The following is a 19,318-nucleotide window of genomic DNA, read 5'->3' as shown; positions in this document are numbered from 1 at the left end:
CTAACCCTTATCAGTAATATCTATTGGAATATATGAAGAATGTAACACTAAAAGCCTTAAAGGTGTGACATTAAGGAGCAGTGATATTACGCACATTTCACTGTGAACTGTAATATTGCTTCAGCATTACATATATAACCACCACATTTATTATAGAAACATACAGTAAATGATGTATAGGAAAGTTCTGATATAGTGATTGGGAGAATAATAGTGGCTCATACAGCTCTGTAACTTTAACATGTCAGTCTTGTGTTGTGTAAGTAGTATGCAAAACAAGTCAAAACAGAATATTTAGCTAATGTTCAAGTTTTTATATGAATAAGTACACAATAAGATGGTGTGATGGTCTGGAAGCTCTCCAGTGGTGCTGGAAAGGTGCTCCGAGGCTCAGGGTTCAGTTTAAGGTGCTGATGGGCATGCAGTCACACAGAGCCCTTCTTTCAGCTCTCAGCACCAGATTCTCAGTCTGATCAACAAAGCACACGCAGAGAACAGGTTAGCAAACGTGCTCTTAAAATCATTTTCACTCTCTTTTTGCTAATAAATAATGATCACTACACATCCTATTTAAAAAAGACTCAAAGCTTTGAGAGGTGGTACGTCATCAACCGGACTAAATTCCCTCCATATGTTCAGTTGATATGTTCAATCTAGTGTTCATCTTTTAAATCCATCCTTGAGATTTACAGCGTTTATATAAGTTATATTCGATGTACTGGAATAATTTTTTTTCCAGTCCAAAACAAAAATGTACAAACAAGGAGAAGCAAATGTGCACCAAGTGAGGAAGTGGTTATAAATAAATGCATGCTTCTTATTGATAATACAAGGGAGGTTTTAGTGAAGCACCCACTAGGACTGAGGTATATCTGTTGAGGAAAAGCACAACCCAGCTAGGAGAAGCTAGGCTTCTTAGAAGAGTTATTAGAAGAATTATTAACAAATGAAAAACTGTGGTATAAAATCCACTGTGGAGTTTTCTAAAGGCGGTTGGAAAAAAAAAGATCTGTTCTGTTGAAACCAAAACTGAAACCAAAACTGAAGGTTTTTGGATATTGGGTTGTCTATAACTCAACAATGCTCATAACCCTAAGACTACTGACCCAATAGAAATTTGAGACAGCATGGTGGTAGGATTGTGTTGTGGGCATGCTTTTTATTATCAGGGAATAGGAAACTGGTCAAGTTTACTAGGTCAAGATGAATAGACCCCAAAAATATGCATTGCTAGAAGAAAATCTCTTCCAGTCTACAAGATACTAGAAGCTGTAGTGGAGGTTCACTTTCTGTAAGGATAATGACTGTAAGCGTAAAGTTAACGTTACACTGATTCAAATCTGTCAACCTGAATGAGTTACAACATCTCAGTCAAAGCCCAGACCTCAAGCAGATTAGGACTCTGTGGTAAGAAAATTGCTGTTTAGTGCTTCTAAGTGAGCTTCTAGTGATTCCTGCTAAGTGAGTTTACCAAGAAGAATAAGCAAAAATATTAAAATCCAGACATGCAAAAACAACAAGTCCCGGGGAATTAAATTATTATTTAATTAAAAATAAATTAATTATTTTTCTATATGTGTATGTATGTGTGTATATATAAATGTATATAGTCTGGAGGGACTGTTTTACTGATATATGTCTTGATGTCTTGACATTAATTAGGCTATTACATAAGGAGTTTGGATTTTCACATACAGTTTAGTTAACCCTTGTATGATGTTCGTATTTTTGTTACTCAGCCAGTGTTGGTGGGTCTGCTGGACCCGCTGAATTTTTGGGTTTTTAATTCAACACAATCAAAAATTTTATGTTAAAATACTCTACAGATGTTTACTTCATCCCAATTACAAGCAAGATAAACAGCATATATGGTTAATATTTGCCCTTTACCTTTATTACATCACATTTTTTAATTAAAGTGCTACTCGTATTTTGTTGTTTTTTAATAAAATGTAATAAAAAAAAAGGAAATCAAATTTCATCAAGTTATGAGTGGGAAAAAATCGACAAATTTACAAAGAAGCAAAATTTTTTCAAAACTGTTGATGTTTATGAATATGGGTCCCACAGACCCGAACAACATAAAGGGGTTAAATATTAAAACTTGCAGGTCCCAGAGTCATTTGAACTCATCATGAGTTACAAGATATTTGATACATGACTGGTATGAAGCCTGGTTTTCATCATCACCCTCAATGAAATGTTAAAGGGCAATTATCTTATCCCAAAACGAGCATTTATACACTTTATACAATATATTTAACACATTTTTAATTTTCTTTTAAGTGTAACTTAAAAAAAAGCATAAAGAAAACTTCAAATATGGCTGACTTACTCGTGAGTCGAGGTTGAAGGCCGTCTTCTTCAGATCCTGTAGTGCTCGCTGCATAAATTCAAACGCATGGCAGTCCACACATGGCCGACCTGACACAAGAGCAAAGGCTCATTAACTCAGCCTAGTTTGACTGTTCTAATATTTCCCCCATGGGTGTGTAGAAAAAGAACATTTTCTTTTTACGAGTGGATCACACTTTATGGGTCATTGAAGCAATATCCAAATGAGTCACTGGTTCTACCTAAAATGGCTCCCTATTCTTCCTGTACATAAAATGAATAAAATAAACACCCTACATGTAATGTAACACACGACATGTCCAATCAAGATTAAAATTGAGTTCAATATTCAATTCAATTTGAGAATTACATTTTTGTACCGAATTCCTAAATGTGATTGCTCAGATTTTTATAACAGCAGCTCTGACAGTAGTACAGTCTGTAGCTCAGATGCCACATTACATTTATTTATTCTGCATTTGGCAGATGCCCTTGTCAGAGCGACATTCATTTATACCATTGAGCAGTTGAGGGTTAAAGGCTTTGCTCAAAGGCCCAGCAGTGCAGCTTGGTGGTCCTGGGAATCAACTCAGAACAGCTGAACTTCAAACAATTGAACAGCATTGTGAGTAATGTAGAAAACCATTAACCAAAGATCAGACCAATATGTTTATGAAACTAACTAGCTAACTAACTAAAACAGGAGTCAATTTATTACAAAATAAAGCATGAATTCCATTGAAGAATTGATGTTAATTACAAGAAACAATTTACCCAAAATCAGACTGGGTTTGATAATAATAGTACTAAACTGTAACCTTGTTGCTGGGGTGCTACCTTTAAAACTATCTATAATGTAAGCAATATCATGAAATACCACATAGTTATATAAAAACATCGCACACTGGTGGGTGTCACATAGGATGACATGAAGCCATACAAGTCTTTGTGCATGAGCTGTTACTATAGATACAAACAAGCATTAGAATGAGAGCATTCAGATATACAGTACCTTTCATTTACTGTTATACAAAGAATACGCACCTGCTGACCAATCAGATTTGAGCATTCAACTACACTGTGGTATAAATATATTTAGGCTGGAAATGTGGCTTAAATATAGTGGACTTTTTCAAAATGACTTAAAGCTACATAAATGGATTGTAAGTCATTTCAGAGTAAACCTTTAATGGTACAATAGATGCACCTTTATAGCCAAAAGATAAATTATAAAGGAACAAAAGGTGCACACCATCACAAGAAAATGTGGAATGATGGAAAGATGGTTTTGATTGATTTTAAGTGATATACAAGAAAAGCAAACATTTGGTGCATTTTTGATCTCCGTGTTATGTTATATGATGATGGGAGAATTTTTTTTAATCTTCTCTTATCATAACTACATGCATAAAGGCTGTCGATTCAGCGATAAAAAGACATTTTCTTCATGGATATCTTACTCTCAGAGGGAATAACAGTGCCGGAGTCTGTCTCTGCGTTCATCAGCTGAACCACAGGCAGCATCAGCATCAGCATCAGCATCACTGGAGCCAACACACACCTCGACCCCATCCTGTCTCTCAACAACAGCCTATAACAGAGCACTGTGTCTTAACCTGGGAACACAAAACCATGCACTTATTAATCCTCTAACTGAATGACAGTGTCCATGTGATCAGGACCAGATGTTAGGTTGATGCCACCGAACTATAACACAAGCCTTTAAGTGTATTAATAACACATACAGCGTTAAAGACATTAAAGACATCACAATGCACTTTGTAAACCACGAACGCTACTTAATTATAAACTCTACACTTTTATATATCTCTTTTAATTGGAAGAGAACAGCGATACCAACCAAGCGCACGGAATTAACGCGTTAATTCTCTGTAAATAAAAGACGCTCCGGTTGTTTCGTCTGCAAACCTACAGTACAATATGGAGCCTTATGTTTTATTCAAGACACTGGTGGCGTCCTGCGCTCTGATTCGTCCGTCGTGATCACGTGGGTGGTACAGAGAACACGCCCATTTTGGTGCTGAGCCTGTTTCTGCTTCTCCTAATAATAATAATGTTGTATTGTGGAGGATGCACATAATCTTTCATAAGAAACCCATTAAATATGTTATTTAACAAAGAAGCTGTAAATTCATTAATGTGATACATTATTATTTAAGGATATGGAACATTTCTAAGAGCCTGGTACTTGGTACAAGCATTCAGGATAAAGGAGGTTTTGCTGTTCCTTAGTGAACAAATGTTTATAGCTGCTAGTCTGAAATAGTTGCCGGTTTAAATGTAAATTATTGTGATTTTTTTTTTAAACACAGACAGACAGACAGACAGACAGACAGACAGACAGATAGATAGAAAGAAAGAAAGAAAGAAAGAAAGAGAGGGAGGGAGGGAGGGAGGGAGGGAGGGAGAAAGAAAGAAAGAAAGAAAGAAAGAAAGAAAGAAAGAAAGAAAGAAAGAAAGAAAGGGAGGGAGAGAGGGAGGGAGGGAGAGAGGAAGAAAGAAAGAAAGAAAGAAAGAAAGAAAGAAAGAAAGAAAGAAAGAAAGAAGGGAGGGAGGGAGGGAGGGAGGGAGGAAGGGAGAAAGAAAGAAAGAAAGAAAGAAAGAAAGAAAGAAAGAAAGAAAGAAAGGGGGGGAGGGAGAGAGGGAGGGAGGGAGAGAGGAAGAAAGAAAGAAAGAAAGAAAGAAAGAAAGAAAGAAAGAAAGAAGGGAGGGAGGGAGGGAGAGAGGAAGAAAGAAAGAAAGAAAGAAAGAAAGAAAGAAAGAAAGAAAGAAAGAAAGAAAGAAAGAAAGAAAGAAAGAAAGAAAGAAAGAAAGAAAGAAAGAAAGGAAGGAGGGAGGGAGGAAGAAAGAAAGAAAGAAAGAAAGAAAGAAAGAAAGAAAGAAAGAAAGAAAGAAAGAAAGAAAAAAAGAAGGGAGGGAGGGAGGGAGGGAGGGAGAAAGAAAGAAAGAAAGAAAGAAAGAAAGAAAGAAAGAAAGAAAGAAAGAAAGAAAAAAGGAGGGAGGGAGGGAGGGAGGGAGGAAGGGAGGGAGAAAGAAAGAAAGAAAGAAAGAAAGAAAGAAAGAAAGAAAGAAAGAAAGAAAGAAAGAAAGGAGGAGGAAGAGACAGGCAGACAGACAGACAGACAGACAGACAGATAGATAGATAGATAGATAGATAGATAGATAGATAGATAGATAGATAGATAGATAGATAGATAGATATCATAATAATAAGCTTGAATAGCAGAATAACGTGGTCACTGTCCCCGCTGTCGGGACAGCTTCACCTCAGGATTTTGTCCCTGCTGTCGAGACAGCTCTATCACAGGATATTAGTTCAGCTGTCCAGACATCTCCCTCAGAGGACATTGTCTCAGCCGTCAATACAGCAACCTCAGAAATCTCTGTGTCAGCCATAGAAACAACTGCTGCAGAGAGACAGCTCCCTCAGAGGACACTATCCAAGCCATCGAGAAAGTTTCAGCTCTACATGAAGCCATAGATTCAACTAAAGCCACAGATGAAGATGAGGTGCCTTGAGGAGAACACAACAGTAATAACAAAGCATACACACACTCATATTACAATATATTGTTTGACAGATTATGGTAATAATAAATAAATAAATTTAATAAATAAATAAATAAATAAAGTTCCCATGATGTACCCACATCTCCACCAACCAGAAAACATCTGACCTGCTTGATGACCAGACCCAGGTGGCTCTTGACTGGTATAGACTCCTGCATTTCTTCTGACTTTGTTATTACACTGTAGACTGAAAAAAATCTACAGGCTCATGTTATCAACTGTTTTTGCATAAGTTAGCATATAGGAAGTGTCTGAGCTTGCCTATATTACATGTCACATGAGTGGCAGGCTGGGAGCATTCCCTCTGTTTCCTCCCTATATAATACAAGCATTAACTCAGAACAATATGTTAGCAATGGTAGAATTTCAGACACAACAGTGTGAAAACTTTATTCTGAAAATGGGTGTTAGATCATGAACAAAGATCCAGCAGGGATTTTAGCTTTAACAGTTCTTCTTCATCCAGACACAATCTCACTAGCATTGCTTCACTCATTTGTTGCTCATGATTGCTGAGGATTTAGAGAATATTCTACAAATCACCTCTTCACAAGTCATAAAATAACATATCCAATGGACCCCGAGCACGTGATATTAGCATGACCTCGTTTCCTGGATAAATGAAATGAACACTTTAAATAGCTTGTTATTGTTTCGCTGGTGGAATATATAAATAATATTAATTTTAAATAACATGTATTACTAAGTCAGGGTTGTCCACAATCTAACCTTAGGGCCAAACGTAGCCCGGTGAACAGACGCTAACTCACATGTGACTTCACTTCTCAGTCCCTCCACAGTTCTCATGCTTTATTTATTTATTTATTTATTTATTTATTTATTTATTTTTAGAAAACTAGGCACAGGATTCTTCTTTTAAACTCCTACAGTGAGGACACTTACGTAATTAATTTCTGTGTTAGCTGTATTCACGTTTGCTGAGTGTAAATCCAAGAGGCTTTGGCTGAATGCAAGTTGTTTTGATTTCAAACTGAAAAACTCCTACAAATATTACAGAGTTTGCTTGATTTTGCGGTAATTTCTTCAATCACAATATCACGTGAAATCCTGAATGGACTGTCTTTTACAACGTATAATAAGGGTCTCATCGGCCAACACAGTGCAATTCTGCAAACAGTCATACAGACCATTCACCATTCACTTTCATTCATCTTCTACCGCTTATCCGAACTACCTCGGGTCACGGGGAGCCTGTGCCTATCTCAGGCGTCATTGGGCATCAAGGCAGGATACACCCTGGACGGAGTGCCAACCCATCGCAGGGCACACACACACACACACACTCATTCATTCACTCACGCAATCACACACTACGGACAATTTTCCAGAGATGCCAATCAACCTACCATGCATGTCTTTGGACCGGGGGAGGAAACCGGAGTACCCGGAGGAAACCCCCGAGGCACGGGGAGAACATGCAAACTCCACACACAAGGCGGAGGCGGGAATCGAACCCCGACCCTGGAGGTGTGAGGCAAACATGCTAACCACTAAGCCACCGTTCCCCCCTCACCATTCACTTTAAAAATAAAAACATTTGTGTGGAAAATAAAACCTTTAATTAATTTATTGGCCCTAGTAGGCTAGGTAAAAAAACAGAAACACAGAAATGATTATGTATTATGTATGTAAACAATTGTTGTACACTTAAAAATCACATTATACAAGAATAACATAATACATTTTCTTATTGCTTTAGTGTAATTTTGTACATATTACATATGTGCACTGTTTTTAGGAAAGTAACTCAAAAATCCATGTAAACCTTATAAAGATCCAACTTTTCACTCATGGAGTTGTGAAAAATATAATTTGTAATTAAAATATGTTTCACATTTGTAAACAATGCAAAAAAGAAGCATTTTCACACTTTTTCTGATTATTATTTATTTTTTGTATTATTTTTAAACACTGGATATTAATCACTGTATTTTTAAATGGATGGTGAATAATAATATATTTTATTATTAATAACATACATTATAGGTTACGAATACTGTCAAAATGCAAACCATCATGTTTCTACTCAACACAACAAACTGGACCTTATGTACAGCACTTCACTCACTTTTATGTACAATTCTCTTTCCATTTTGGTTGTAGGGTATAAATAAGTTTTGCATTCCACTGAGTACCCTAAATTAAATCTGAAGTCTCGGTTAAAGGCAGAATCTGTGACTTGCATTTAAACAGAGATTTATACACATCCTTATGATATGGTGATATGTCATTATTTACAATACAACACAGAGTGGGGATAACTTCAGGTCAGTGTGTGACCATGTGTGTGTGTGTGTTGTTCATCTGGGGTCCTGGTTTGTGTGTGTGTGTGTTCTTTCATCTGGGGTGCTGGTGTGTGTTTTCATCTGGGGTCCTGATTGTGTGTGTGTTTTCATCTGGGGTGCTGGTGTGTGTGTGTGTGTGTGTGTGTGTGTGATTTCATCTGGGGTCCTGGTGTGTGTGTGTGTGTGTGTGTGTGTGTGTGTGTTTTCATCTGGGGTGCTGGGGTGTGTGTGTGTGTTCATCTGGGGTCCTTGTGTGTGTGTGTGTGTGTGTGTGTGTGTGTGTTTTTAGGTAGTCTGTTAAAATGCCGGAACTAATTATTCGTCTTTTTCCAAGATGGCGTCGATGAGGGACAGCGACACCGGCCTGTGGCTTCACAACAAACTGGGCTCGACAGACGAGTTGTGGACGCCTTCGAGCATCGGCTCTCTTCTTACTGTGTCAGTTATCGACAACATCCGACTGTGTTTCTCCAATTTATCTCCTCCAGTGAAGCTGAAGCTGCTGCTCGGCATGCTGCATCTCCCGCGCAGGACTGTGGACGAGGTGGGGCTGAGGTTATACTGCGGCCTGATTCCAAACGCACTAGTGTTTAATGTTCTAGTGCACTAGCTAGGGTGCACGAGCCGTTACGTAGCACCTGCGTAGTGCACTAACAAAAGGGAACAGCCGTGCATTTGGGATTGGCCCTGGGGTCTTATAAGCGATAGCAGGATTAGCCAGGTGCAAGAGTTGCTATTTAGTTTGGAACAAAAAAAAAAATGCTTTATCTACGAATTATCAAGGAAGCTTTGAGGATCTGTGCGGTTCAGTTAAAAGCAGTACACGATTATGCATTCATTACCGCAGAGCAAAAGTTAATTAAAAGGGAAAAGTTTCTGTTTAGCAGCTGAAGCTAACAGGCTAAAGTAGCTAAACTAGTCAGAGAAGCGTTTAAAGTGTCCAGTGCTGTTTGGGACGTGGAAATGATTCCTTGTTCAGTCTGTAACACGTTGTGATGGTTAATGATTGATTAAAAGTCAGTCTGTTATTAAACCCCTGAAACTTCAGAGTGAAGCTGATAAAGAGTTGGGAGGAGTTTTACAACACGACACCCTGGGAAATGATGGTTTACTGTTTATTAATGTATTCACGTCCTGAATAAAGGTAAATAATATACATGTGATAGTGAGTTACCTCCGTGTTCAGGACGTGTTGTTTATATTTAGGACTGAAATCATGTGAATTAGTTGTTGTTGTTGTTCCTCAGTTCAGTGACCACGCCCCCTTTTGTGTAGTGTGTTTATTTTATTCTCCAATCTTTTACTCATAAAAAAAAACCCAACAAATTTTCTGTAACTTCTTGCAATTCAGACATCAATATAATGAATAAAAATATCGATAATAACGGTCTTTTATTCAAGCTGTTATAATTGCAAATATAGGAGTTTTATAGCAATGAAACAAATTGTTCACTAAAAAAAAAAACTACACAATGAGGTGAAGAAGTGAGGTTGAGATTGATTTCTTCTTTATTCCCCAGGTCAGGGTTGGTCCCGGCTCTGTTGGTGCCCTAGATGAGATTTTAGATTCATGCCCACACACTACTGAAAAATTCAGATTTTTCAAAACTTTACAATAACATAAATAATGTAAGTATTACTATAAATAAGTAGTAATCTAGCCACAGGGATTGCAAGCCAGTGACTTCTGTGTCGATCCCAAGCCCTGATGAATAGGGAGGGTTGCGTCAGGAAAAGCATCCGGTGTAAAACGTGCCAAGTCGTCAGTGTGAGATTGAGATAAATATGTAGTAAATAAATTGTGATCGTCGACAAAATGACAAACAAATTCGACTAACGGTCACTAAACGACTCGCACAACAATTAAACAAAGTGCAAATGAACCAAAAAAAGTCCAATAAGCTCTATTATATTTTTGCGATTTGCGGAAGAGTTTCAAAACCGAACACGCCTGGATTTCTTTGCAGTGAAGTTATCAATGACTGCATCGAGTGAAAAATTCTGAGAAACGTCGTTATTGATGCTGATGACATCGAGTCCACTGAGACACTCTTATACCATGGTAGACCAAAAGCTTGATCGTTGAAAAGCTTCTCTTTGCAGAAGCCACAGGCACTGGGAGTGTCACACTTCTCCTCAGTGCTACCCACATGTTTGGAAAGACGTTTGCAGTCCCTTTTGATGCAGATATTAAAGAATCTCCACATTTGAACAAAAGACTTTGCAAGTGGGACCAGATATTAGATAACATCCTGATGTCCTAGACATGGTTATAAGGCATGTTTACAGCCTGACCTATGTTCATTTATTACCTGATACAGTATGAACTCTCCTGAGGTAGATTACACCCATCACTGGGGATGTTCTATTTTATTTAAAAATGTAAACCCGAAACTTTGAAGCAATCCTGATTTCTGATCTTTATCACATTTTTTTCCCCAGATGAAGGACGCTCTGTCAGAAATCATCCAGTTAGCCACAGTGGATTCGGAGCCCTGGGTGCTGATGGTGGCCGACATCCTGAAGTCATTCCCTGAGACTGGTTCCCTCAATCTGGACCTGGAGGAGCAGAACCCTAACGTGCAGGACATCCTGGGAGAACTGAGAGAAAAAGGTCAGCACATGGCCCTGTTCATACTTATGAATGAAAGACTATACCATGATTTCCATCAGCTGCAACGCTCTGTTTTATCACTCGGGTGTTTAAGAATTTACACTTTAACGATCTTGTTCAGCCAAAGTTATCACAACTTATACAGTGTTCCTCTTACCCTTACCATAGACATGATTTGTGCTTAAAGCTTGGCTAATAGAGGCTAATATTGATAACGAGTAAGAAAAGCTACTAAATTAGCATTGTGTAAATGTTTGCTTCAGGTAACACGGTTTATTCAATAACACCATCTACATATGGACCATTTCATAAAACTGAAGAATAAATCTCCCTTAATGGATGTTGCCTGTGTTCATTCTCACCTTTTAGTGAGTGAGTGTGAGGCATCAGCCATGTTGCCTCTTGAGTGTCAGTATCTGAATAAGAGTGCTTTGACCACGCTGGTGGGTCCACTGACACCTCCCATCAAACACTTCCAGCTCAAGAGAAAACCCAAAAGTGCCACATTGAGAGCTGAGCTCCTTCAGAAGTGTAAGTGTGTCTCGTGTCTCTGTCTGTCTCTATGTCTGTGTCTCTGTCTGTGTGCTCCTGAGTGTGCGCCTACGTGTCGTGTCTGTGCGTGAGCGCGCGTGTCTGTGCGTGAGCGCGCGTGTCTGTGCTTGAGCGCGCGTGTCTGTGCTTGAGCGCGCGTGTCTGTGCGTGAGCGCGCGTGTCTGCGTGATTGCGCGCGTCTGTGCGTGAGTGTGCGTGAGCGTAATCAAAATAATGCCTTTATTCCTTCTAATGTGTTAATAACCTAATTACTATCTGTATGTCTTAGCGTATGTTTATTTATCTTGCAGCCACAGAAACTGCACAGCAGCTGAAGAAAACAGCAGGAGTGCCTTTCCATGCTAAAGGACGAGGGCTTGTCAAGAAGATTGACACTACAAGTGAGTACTATAGAACAATTTTACCCTTTCTTCTGTTTTACTCTCTCATTAGTCTGTCACACATCACAGCCCTTTACCCAAACTCACACTAACAGAGTAACATTTGTCTAATATTTCTGCTCTTCATCTCTTCAGCACCACTGAAGGGGATCCCCAAAGCCCCGTTCCGCAGCCCCACTGCTCCCAGCATTTTCCCTTCCAGTAACAGGACGCCCATCACCCCAGCACGCACACCGCTGCGCAAAGAGAGAGGGGTCAAGGTAACACTGCACCACACGCCTGGCACTCATCAACAACTGTATGCAATTTTGGTTCTCTACACATTGTCTGTTTGGACATGGAGTTGGACAAATTCTACAAATTGCTTAACGGCAAGAGAAATCGTGTACAAGTTAAAAATTCCTCTGTGTGGTGTTATTCTTAACTGTCTTCTGTAATTTCTTTCTTTTAGTTATTAGACATCTCAGAGTTGGACATGGTGGGAGCAGGAAGAGAAGCTAAGAGGAGAAGAAAGACACTGGGTACTTCAGAGCTGTAGCACTTAAAGCACTATACTGTGAGCAACTGTTAGATTTATAGGTTTTTTTGTTTACAACTACTTTTCTTTTTCTTTTCAGACACAGAAGCAGGAGAAAAGGTGGCCAAAGAGGAGACAGCGGTGGAGAATGCAACGCCCGACTATGCTGCCGGCCTGGTATCTGCACAGGTGCGTAATGAAATAAACCGATTTAAAAACAAACACACAATGGTAAATATCAAGTTCGCTAAAATATTTTCAGAACATCTTTATTCATTGAGCCACCAAAAAAAACTGGCTGCTTCAGGTTTGTGCCGTGATGCAGTATGAATAATTAAATCCACTGATTTGCAGAAATTGGGAGCGCTGAACAACGAGAGCACGCTACCGTCGACCAGCTACCTCCCAGCCACGCCCAGCATGGTGCCTTCTTCCTCTTACATTCCCAGCTCAGAGACGCAGCAGGGTGAGACGCAGCACCGTCACCTCTTCACTGCCGTTCTGTAACAAAAGATTTCATTCCTAATGCAGCTGTTATTATACTGATATGTCGGGTTTAATACAGAACACATCCTTCTGTCCAGTGAAGACAAACACAATGGACTTTTTGCATTAGATGTTTTTACTTCATTTGAAATGAAGGAATTTGACATTTTATTACAAAAAAAATTTTGAAATTGCCAATATAGTAAGTAAACAAACAAGTTTGAGGATTGAACAAAATTCAGCTTTTCCTGAGATATGACAAATCTATCTTGTGCTGAAAGAAACCTTCATGATGCACAGTATTCAGTTTGTCTACATTAACTGGATTAGGGCCGTTGCACTGTAAAATGTAAAGTTTAAAAAAAAAGATGTATCAGCATGTTAAAGTATAACTGAAAATAGAATAGGGGAAATGTAATTCAATCGGTTTTGTTCAATTTTTTAACTTATGATCATTTTATAACTGATAAACAATCATCATTGCTTTTTTTTTGTTTGTTTGTTTTTTGTTAATGTGTTCCTTTAGCCAGCACAGGTGCTACAAACCGGCAGCCAGAGGAATCGACGGCGAGCGGCGCCGCAGCATCTACAATCACGGGTCAGTTTAAACAGAGAGCGGCCATGTACAACGCCAGCACTGCCAGTCCCACGGTCCCCACCTCACCCACCACGCCCACCAGCACACCCCACAACAACGCCCCTCCTCCCGCCGCCACTGCAACACAACCGGACACGGCCACGCCTCCATCCACCACCGCAGCTCAAGCCACGCCAACGCCGGCCCCCCAGCAACCACAGCCCAAAAAGAATCTGTCACTCACGGTGAGGACAGCATCCTGCACCGAGCTCTTCCTCTCCATGGCTTTTCCTCTCCCAGCTCTTCAGTTGTCTTCATTTTGTTTTGTCTCTTTTCCTCACTACAGAGAGAACAGATGTACGCAGCGCAGGAAATGTTTAAGACTGCAAACAAAGTCACCCGACCTGAGAAAGCTCTTATCCTGGGTTTCATGGCAGGATCAAGAGGTACTGTGACCAGGAACATGCACTGCATATTTATTCCTTTAACACCTTTATACTCTCAGTTGTAATCAGACTCCTGCTTGTATCTCCACATTCAGCTACGATAACCCAAACACAGCAACACAAACAGCGGTTAAAAAAGTTCAAATAGCTCTATTAATAGTATAATGAAATTTCATTTCATTTCAACATGACAAAGGGTAATTTATATAATGTATACTCTTACATTTCATGCTCATCACAAAGTATTTACATTGCTGTGTGAGTAAACATCCACTAGATGGCGGTATAATCGCTTAAATGATGCAGACAGTATGCACACTGTAAAGTGATTAATTAATAGTTTAAAATCAAAATGACTCAAATATAACCACATTTTTAATTATATTTTGAACCTGAGTATATTTAGCCATTATACATTGTAAGTAAATCATTTAGTTTGTCAGCAATGCAGAAATATGACCATAGATCAACAACAAACTCCAGAAGATGAGGAAGAACTATGAGTGATTTTGTTATTGTACCAGAAGAGATAGTGGACTCAAGACTAATATATATATATATATATATATATATATATATATATATATATATATATATATATATATATATATATATATATATATATATATATATATATATATATATATATATATGTGGTTTATCTTTTTCTTACTGAACTAGGAAGGCATATCGTTGTTCTATAATTTGTTGTGAATGACTAATGATTTGGAGTTCAGCTTGTTACCCAGTTGCCCCATTGAGCTAAAACTCATGATAGCCTTCTAACAGCGCAGCAGTGCTGCTAAGTGTTATTGTATTTTATGCCTAGTTTTATTGGCCAGGAATAAACAGAAGAGCTCTATAGTCATGCAAGCTGTGTCTTTTTATCGTCCTGTGTCGGGTTTGGTTCTTGTGAAAAATCTGTTTTGTGCTTCAGCTCCAGCCGACTACTGCAAAAAAAGACAAACTAATACACTGAAATAAAAGGAAGAATTCGATCTTAAAGTTGCATTCGGTAAAATTAATCTTTGAGTTTATTTAATCTAGATTGAGTCAAAGAGTTAAATCAGTTTGATGTTTAAATGATTCCCAGTCATGTTCACAAAGCCCTTCCCCAGTATCAGAATGGTCCTGTGGTGCTGTGTAATATTACTGTCAGGAGACATATCTAACAAAAACAAGCATATTCTGTATTTATATAACAGAAGTTATTTTTATTTTAGTTTTTTTTTTTTTTTTTTTTTTGCATGTTCTACTGTATATATCCTCCAGGCTATTACAGTAAGCAACAAATAAAATCAACAGTTGCGCCTTCGTGCCTACACCTACCATTAGTCTTATTTACTGATAAACTCACTAATGCTTTATTTTTTTACTTAGGACGTGATAGACAACAAACACGGTTATTATTTCTATTTGTTTTGCTTTATATTGTTCTGCTGATGGCTCAAACAGTAGAGCAGGACTAGTAAAACCTTCCCATATTCAGGATTGAACTATTTTGAACTGACATTTCCCTTTAACTCCAAAAACAACACTAAAACATTATTCCAAATACATTTTAATTAAAGTAAAGATTCCTTTTATACCCCAGCAGTTTGTCCCTGATTACTGTTTCTTAATGATGTTGGAAGTCACTGATGTTATATGTCAGCTGGACACGTTCATTCCCTCACTACCTTGAAGCTAATGGGGTAAAAAAAAAACAGACAGTGAAGCTTAAAAGCACAAAAACTGCTAGTTCCAACCTAGCACTAACCTGTCAGGAAGCTTTTTTACAAAGTGACAACTCTTTACACTCCACACAGACAACCTCACATCATGAACAATGCTAAAAAATCCATTAGCGTTTATATTAATATTAGATATATAATAGTACATATGTAATATTTTGATGCATTCAGTTTTAATATGTGATTGGATACACAATGTAGAAGTTGTATGTCCTGAAGGCTTGTTGTGTAGACTTTACAACCTTGTCTCATTCTCGCCCTTACAGAGAACCCGTGTCCGGAGCAGGGTGACATCATCCAGATCAAGCTGAGTGAGCACTCGGAGCAGCTTGCTAAAGCGGACGGTACAGGCACCACCACCATGTTGGTGGACACGGTGTTTGAGATGAACTACTCCACAGGCCAGTGGACCCGCCTCAAGAAATACAAACCCATCACCAATGCATCCTGAGGAACTGGAAAACACACACACACATTTACATACACACAAATCTCTCACATTGTCTTTTGAAGAAGGCAACACATGTAGACAAATCATATCTTTGCTCTGAGAAACACACACACACACACACAGTATCTGGGCCAAATTGACAGACTAAGCAATTGTCTTTATAGTAAAGTGGTGTCTTCGACAGAGCAAGGTGGACTTCTTGTTTTGCTGCGCTCACATCCTGGCGGTGTTCCTGTATTGTCAAAAGTCAGGGACCTACTTTCTATATGTTTTTGTTTTTGGTTTTGTTTTGTGGTTTGTAATACGTCCTTTAATTATCATTGCCCGGATGTTGAAGATGGTTGGAATAGAGGTGGTGAAGTTCCTCTGGGACGCTTTTAGCTTCTTTGATTGACACCTGTATGTTTGACCTTACATGCCATTACATGTACCAAAAGGCCAAAACATCTACATCTGTTTCAATGTGAACATGTAAGAAAATAATTACATTTGCGAAAAAAAGAAATAAAAATGTAGGTTGTTTGCTGGTTAGATTTTTTTTTTTGGAAAATTCTGGAGGATGTTTGTTTTTCAATCATCCAGACGAAGGAAAGAAATAAATCGATCCGTGTCCGGACAAAAAAACAAACAAAAAACGAGTGTTCTCTGATTTTAAAATCTGTGTTGACATCCTGCAATATACAGATCTGAATTTCCAAAATCCAACTAAAGTACAAAGTAAAATCTCCCCTCTGACAGGAAACCTGCTACAGACTTCTCAACCCTGAGATAAGTGACCTCAAATCATGGCTGCTCACAATTCATAAACTCAGTAGTGCTTCTTACCTGAAAATGAGTTACATCTTATATATTAGTTGCTTGTTAAATCTGTAACACTGACAACAGTTCACTGCGAGGAGGTTGTAGTATATATTATATCATTTTGTAGCTTGTATATTATATGATTATTAAATGTTTGGAAAATCTTAAAGATTGCAAATAGCACCTGCCATTTTATGAGAAGAGAATTTCACAGTATAAAAATCACAGTGTGGCCAAAGGTTTGTGGACACCAGACTTCACTGTATTAATACCTTCCTCTATAATGGGAAATGCTTTCTGCTAGATTTTTGAGTATGGTTGTGATTTGTGCTCATTCAGCCACAAGAGCATTCCTCATAAAAATGTTCAATGGAGGTGAAGTCAGGAACCTTGGCAAGACACGACTATGCGTAACTCGGACCTTTGTGCACACAGGCGTTGCCATGCTGAAACTCTGGGCCAAGTCAAGAAGCTTTTATTGTCATTTCAACCATATATAGCTGTTGCAGTACACAGTGAAATGAGACAATGTTTCTCCAGGACGATGGTGCTACATAAAACAAAGACAGTGCTACAAAGATTAACACAGAGCTAAGGACTTAGTCCTAGCCACTTATAGTGTATCTGTGCAACCTGGTGCAGTGTGAGACAAAAGACAAAAAGATGGTGAAAACAAACGATACAAAATACTACAAGACAATACATAAAAGCAGCACAGACCAGTGTACATACTGTATATTCTATAGTACATGTGCAGAAATACAGGAATGAACACTTACTATAGTAGTAGCAGTTACAGTGCCTTGCAAAAGTATTCATACCCACTGTTACAACCACAAAGAAAAATGTATTTTATTAGGATTTTATGAAATAGACTGAAAGAAAGTGGCACATAATTGTGAAGTGGAATGAAAAATATAAATGGTGTCCAATTTTCTTTTTACAAATAAATATCTGTATAGTGTGGTGTGCATTTGTATTCAGCCCCCTTTACTCTGATACCCCTAACTAAAATCCAGTGAAACCAACTGCCTTCAGAAGTCACCTAATTAGTAAATAGAGTGCAACTGTGTGTAATTTAATCTCAGTATAAATACTGAGAATAAAAAAATATATAAAAATGAAGCCCTCAGAAGTGTGTTAGAGAACATTAGTGAACAAACAGCATCATGAAGACCAAAGAACACACCAGACAGGTCAGGGATAAAGTTGTGGAGAAGTTTAAAGCAGGGTTTGGTTATAAATTAATATACCAAGCCCTGAACATCTCACAGAGCATTTGTACAATCCATCATCCGGAAACAGAAAGAGTATGGCACAACTGCAAGCCTACCAAGACATGGTTGTCCACCTAAACTGACGGGTCGTGCAAGGAGAGCATTAATCAGAGAAGCAGCCAAAAGGCCCATGATAACTCTGGAGGAACTGCAGCTCAGGTGGGAGAATCTGTCCACAGGACAACTATTAGTCGTGCACTCTACAAATCTGGTCTTTATGGAAGAGTGGCAAGAAGAAAGCCATTGTTGAAAGAAAGCCATAAGAAATCCTGTTTGCAGTTTGCGACAAGCCATGTGGAAGAAGGTGCTCTGGTCAGATGAGACCAAAATTGAACTTTTTGGCCAAAATTCAAAACGTTATGTGTGGCAGAAACCTAACACTGCACATCACCCTGAACACACCATCCCCACCGTGAAACATGGTGGTGGCAGCATCATGGTGTGGGAATGCTTTTCTTCAGCAGGGACAGGGAAGCTGGTCAGAGTTGATGGTAAGATGGACGGAGCCAAATACAGGGCAATCTTAGATAAAAACCTGTTAGAGTCTGCAAAAGTCTTGAGACTGGGGTGGAGGTTCACCTTCCAGCAAGACAATGACCCTAAACATACAGCCAGAGCTACAATGGAGTGGTTTAGATAAAAGCAGATTCATGTGTTAGAATGGCCCAGTCAAATCCCAGACCTAAATATAATTGGGAATCTGTAGCGAGACTTGAAAATCGCAGTTCACAGATGCTCGCCATTCAATCTGACTGAGCTTGAGCTATTTTTCAAAATTAGAATGGGCAAAAATGTCACTCTCTAGATGTGCAAAGGTGGTAGAGACAAACCCCAAAAGACTTGCAGCTGTAATTGCAGTAAAAGGTGGTTCTACAAAGTACAGACTCATTGGGGTTGAATACAAATGCATGCCACTCTTTTCAGATATTTATTTGTAAAAAAAAATTTGGACACCATTTATCATTTTCCTTCCACTTCACATTAATGTGCCACTTTGTGTTGGTCTATCACATAAAATCCTAATAAAATACATTTTTGTTTGTGGTTGTAATGTGTCAAAATGTGGAAAAAGGTCACTGGGTATGAATACTTTTGAAAGGCACTGTATATGAGGTATTGTAATGTATTGTGCAAAACATCAATTCGACTGAAAAACAATGTGCAGAACAGCATGTAAACAGTTTGATTATGGTGGTGCTGTAGAGTTCAGTTATTAAGGAGTCTGATGGCTTGTGGGAAGAAAGTGTTACACA

The 19,318-nt window shown here is 38.6% G+C and overlaps 2 protein-coding genes across 3 annotated transcripts; one reads left to right on the top strand and one right to left on the bottom strand.

The window, feature by feature from the left end:
* Positions 1 to 299: 299 nt before the first annotated feature.
* nicol1 (NELL2 interacting cell ontogeny regulator 1) lies at positions 300 to 4,286 on the bottom strand. 2 transcript variants are annotated; one of them, XM_060873503.1, is made up of 4 exons: positions 4,196 to 4,286; positions 3,795 to 3,950; positions 2,336 to 2,424; positions 300 to 469 (listed from the first exon to the last, which is right to left on the bottom strand). In XM_060873503.1, exons 2-4 carry the CDS (start codon positions 3,904 to 3,906, stop codon positions 398 to 400), a joined length of 273 nt encoding a protein of 90 aa, XP_060729486.1. In that variant the 5' UTR covers positions 3,907 to 3,950; positions 4,196 to 4,286; the 3' UTR covers positions 300 to 397. The 2 variants fall into 2 exon arrangements, with proteins under 2 accessions (XP_060729486.1, XP_060729487.1); XM_060873504.1 differs by having other exon boundaries at positions 3,795 to 3,925; positions 4,196 to 4,277.
* A 4,255-nt stretch (positions 4,287 to 8,541) lies between these two features.
* On the top strand, positions 8,542 to 16,603 carry nelfa (negative elongation factor complex member A). Its single transcript, XM_060874940.1, has 11 exons — positions 8,542 to 8,775; positions 10,674 to 10,845; positions 11,215 to 11,376; positions 11,688 to 11,777; positions 11,913 to 12,037; positions 12,229 to 12,298; positions 12,395 to 12,483; positions 12,649 to 12,760; positions 13,307 to 13,602; positions 13,704 to 13,803; positions 15,803 to 16,603. Exons 1-11 carry the CDS (start codon positions 8,566 to 8,568, stop codon positions 15,985 to 15,987), a joined length of 1,611 nt encoding a protein of 536 aa, XP_060730923.1. The 5' UTR covers positions 8,542 to 8,565; the 3' UTR covers positions 15,988 to 16,603.
* Positions 16,604 to 19,318: the final 2,715 nt, after the last annotated feature.

The sequence above is a fragment of the Tachysurus vachellii genome, chromosome 7 (genome assembly GCF_030014155.1).
Source record: "Tachysurus vachellii isolate PV-2020 chromosome 7, HZAU_Pvac_v1, whole genome shotgun sequence".
NCBI classification, from domain to species: Eukaryota; Metazoa; Chordata; class Actinopteri; order Siluriformes; family Bagridae; genus Tachysurus; species Tachysurus vachellii.
Note: the sequence above shows the minus strand (reverse complement) of the source record. Positions and strands in the feature narration are given on the sequence as shown.

What these genes read in the sequence shown, in the direction of transcription:
- nicol1 (XM_060873503.1), bottom strand. Translation starts at nt 3,906, where the DNA reads ATGGGGTCGAGGTGTGTGTTGGCTCCAGTGATGCTGATGCTGATGCTG. An exon ending in CACTGTTATTCCCTCTGAGA is followed by an intron (nt 2,425 to 3,794) that starts GTAAGATATCCA and finishes CTCTTGTGTCAG; the next exon opens with GTCGGCCATGTGTGGACTGC. An exon ending in CCTTCAACCTCGACTCACGA is followed by an intron (nt 470 to 2,335) that starts GTAAGTCAGCCA and finishes TTTGTTGATCAG; the next exon opens with ACTGAGAATCTGGTGCTGAG.
- nelfa (XM_060874940.1), top strand. Translation starts at nt 8,566, where the DNA reads ATGGCGTCGATGAGGGACAGCGACACCGGCCTGTGGCTTCACAACAAA. An exon ending in GGGAGAACTGAGAGAAAAAG is followed by an intron (nt 10,846 to 11,214) that starts GTCAGCACATGG and finishes CTCACCTTTTAG; the next exon opens with TGAGTGAGTGTGAGGCATCA. An exon ending in AAAAGAATCTGTCACTCACG is followed by an intron (nt 13,603 to 13,703) that starts GTGAGGACAGCA and finishes TCCTCACTACAG; the next exon opens with AGAGAACAGATGTACGCAGC.